Source organism: Cornus florida, unplaced genomic scaffold, assembly GCF_030987335.1.
Source record: "Cornus florida cultivar Cherokee Brave unplaced genomic scaffold, ASM3098733v1 CherokeeBrave_3.0.0_Hap2_Chr08, whole genome shotgun sequence".
NCBI classification, from domain to species: Eukaryota; Viridiplantae; Streptophyta; class Magnoliopsida; order Cornales; family Cornaceae; genus Cornus; species Cornus florida.
This window is the reverse complement of record NW_026775578.1, coordinates 9,228,943-9,231,993: the sequence shown is the minus strand read 5'-3', so window position 1 is coordinate 9,231,993 and position 3,051 is coordinate 9,228,943. Positions and strand designations below refer to the sequence as shown.

Sequence of the window (3,051 nt, the reverse complement as noted above, 5' to 3'; positions counted from 1 at the left end):
ATTAATTTAAAATTTAATAAAAATAATTCTAAAATAAATTCCAGAATATAAAAAAATTACAAAACAAATTCTAAAAATATTCTGAAAAGTACAAAAAAATTCCAGAAAATATAAAAACCAAAATTAATCCCCTTAGGTCACAGTTCCACCTATACATTGATTTTAATATATATATCCAACATCTACATATACAAATAAAATCCAATAATCCAAAATTAAAAATATATAATAGTTCATACTTTTAAATAATCATATCTAAACACAATTTAATAAAATAAATTAACTTGATGCTTTTAATTAATCCAAATTAATAATTTAATTAGAGCCTTAATACTTAAGATGAAATCCTTATAGGTTCTAAGAGGAAAAATAGAGAAAACTCGCCTGAAGGTTTCGAAACGAAACCGACGCTTCAAGCTTTAATTATCTCTTCCAATTCCGACGTCCTCCTTTTCAGATCCGACCTCCTCCTTGTCAGCAGCCCTTCTTCTTCCTCTCTGTCTATTTTATTTTTCTAACGTGTAAAACCTTTAACCCTAAAGCTTTATGTGTATTTTTATACACCTTAAATTCCAAATCCTATTCCAACTAGTATTATGAATTGAAATAATAACCTTTAAATAATTTATATCTATAAACATATATTATATATAAATATATATTCCTTCCATAATTAACTCATTAGTTAATTAAATCATATATACTTATAAATATCAATAAATATATATCTATATATATATCTTTCCATAACAATTATTAATTCATTATATTTATATATAATTATATATATATATATATATAAATATAATTGATACAAAAGTGATCATTTAAATAATTAAATAACCACGAACCTTCATTAATTAACCCAATAAGGTTTCATACAAGCCCAAGACCACATCTTTTGGTCCAACTTTCCTTAAGCCCAATCCAATTAATTTAAATAAATAAGATAATTAATTAAATACCGAAATTAAAATAACTAATTACATGAAGCACATAAACAAACAAGAATTTACAACTAAGTCATATAATACCAATAAAATCAACACACCAATAATTCAATCAATAATCAACCACACAAACAATCAATCATCATACATAATCACGAAATATAACTTAATTAAAATAAGATAATTAATCTAGCACTCAATAAAATAAAATAAATCATTGAAAAATAAAATAAAATAATTAATCCTAATTAATAAATCTTTTAAAATTATCGGGGTATTACAAAATCCAACAATAGTTTGTTTCAGATTGAATGCATGAAAGTAACTGTTAGACATGATTTGCAATTGTTGTTGTTTCATTTATAGGTTTGTATTATAGGAGCTTTTGATGTTTTTGGAGAGAAAATATTAACAGTAATTATTAAGAATATAAGTGCCAAGTTAAAACTATGTTAATTGTTGCAGGATTTCAAAAAATTGCATCCACCAAACAACTTCTATCTTTTTAATCCCTTTCATTAAAAGGCATTTTGCAAAGACATTCAAATAAAAGGAATTTTAGAATCAGGAAGCTCCCCCAAACAGGGCCTTAGTATACTGATAATCTTATTGATGCTCTTGTTGACAGGATTACAACATATTATAAGATCTCACAGTCTAGTTTATTGTAAATTGCAGCTATACGCTTTGATAAGATCATTAATTTTCGTTAATATTTTTTTTGATGGTATACTAAAATAATGCTCTTCATCTTGAGAAGATCATGAAAAAGCTGCCTGATCTTGATTTCTTGAGCATGACATGTGATAGCATAATCAAGATTGGTTGCTTTCCTACATTTCAATGTCCCTCTAAGAGATTATTACTATTTTTTATTTTACATTTTTACATCGAACCTCTAAGACATTTGACTGACATAAAATACTATCACAAACTTGGAAGAACTTGCAAAATTGATTTGTAACCCCTTTTGGCAATCTTTAGTGGGTATGCTATTTTTTTCTTCTTTTTTACTTTTTATATTATGATTGGATTTGAAATAGATGAAAAATTACATTTCCAGAAAAATTATCCCTGCATTATTTGTTGCACAGAAACATACATGCGCGCTTGGCAAGAACAATTCTAACATGGGCATTAGGGACTTTCAATGCAGTGCTCATTACTGGAAAACAGGTCCTTGCATAGCTCTCCATAGAATCTGCATACCAGATCAATGAAGACAGGACACTTTAGGTTCTTCCAGCAATAGAGAAGCTCTTCTACGTCTATCAAATCCTTCACTTTCCCCTCTTCCACAATCATCTCCGCCAAATAGTTCTCGAAACTCCTACACGCGTCTTCCACATCATCCTGACCTGAAACTTCCTTCTTAGCAGCTACACTCATTCTTACATAAGCTGGCGTGAGAGGCGATGGGAAGGGCGCTTTCTGATGTCCTGCATCTGAAAAGCTCTTGAGCTCCATGGCTCGGTCCATCTTTCTCGACTCTTTACGTGAACGCAAAACTGATAGTAATGCAAGGACTCGATTTCTCTTAGGCCTCTTTCTGACTTCGGTCTGGCTTCGGCGAAACTGAAGGGATTTTATAAAGAGGGGCTTTTTGAATCTGAATTTGAAGATTTGTAGTATTTTTCTGCATGGGTTGAGAAGCTTCTTGCATTTGAAGGAAACCGGAGCTTTCACTTTCATCGTTTAATGAATAAAGACAGAGTGTTGATCAAGGAATGAAAACAATGGTGACTTTTTGGCTTTTATGTTGCTTTCAATTTCGTTAAGAGAAGTTGGATATTCTGAGAAATTTGTTGAAATGACGGTTGGTGTATGAGAGAGATGTTAGATTGGTCGTTTGCACTTCTCTTTTGTAGGGTGGAAGTCTAATTAGGTCAGGTGCCAGTGGAGTTCACGTCTGGAAGGGAAAGTGGTATCCCATGAAATGAACCTCAACCTCTCTATCAACTGTTATTAGAACCAGCCAGGTAACAGCCAATTCTGATGACGTCTCAACCACATAGAGTTGTTGTAGAAAAACAAAAAATCAGAAGTCAACAATGTGTTGTACAGTAGTATATACTGGGCTTCAGCCTCGAGGATTGTAGCT

General features: G+C 30.9%; 1 protein-coding gene across 1 annotated transcript; it reads right to left on the bottom strand.

The window, feature by feature from the left end:
• Window positions 1–1,567: 1,567 nt before the first annotated feature.
• On the bottom strand, window positions 1,568–2,642 carry LOC132268386 (transcription repressor OFP17). The gene has a single exon (XM_059769240.1). It carries the CDS (start codon window positions 2,640–2,642, stop codon window positions 2,088–2,090), a length of 555 nt encoding a protein of 184 aa, XP_059625223.1. The 3' UTR covers window positions 1,568–2,087.
• Window positions 2,643–3,051: the final 409 nt, after the last annotated feature.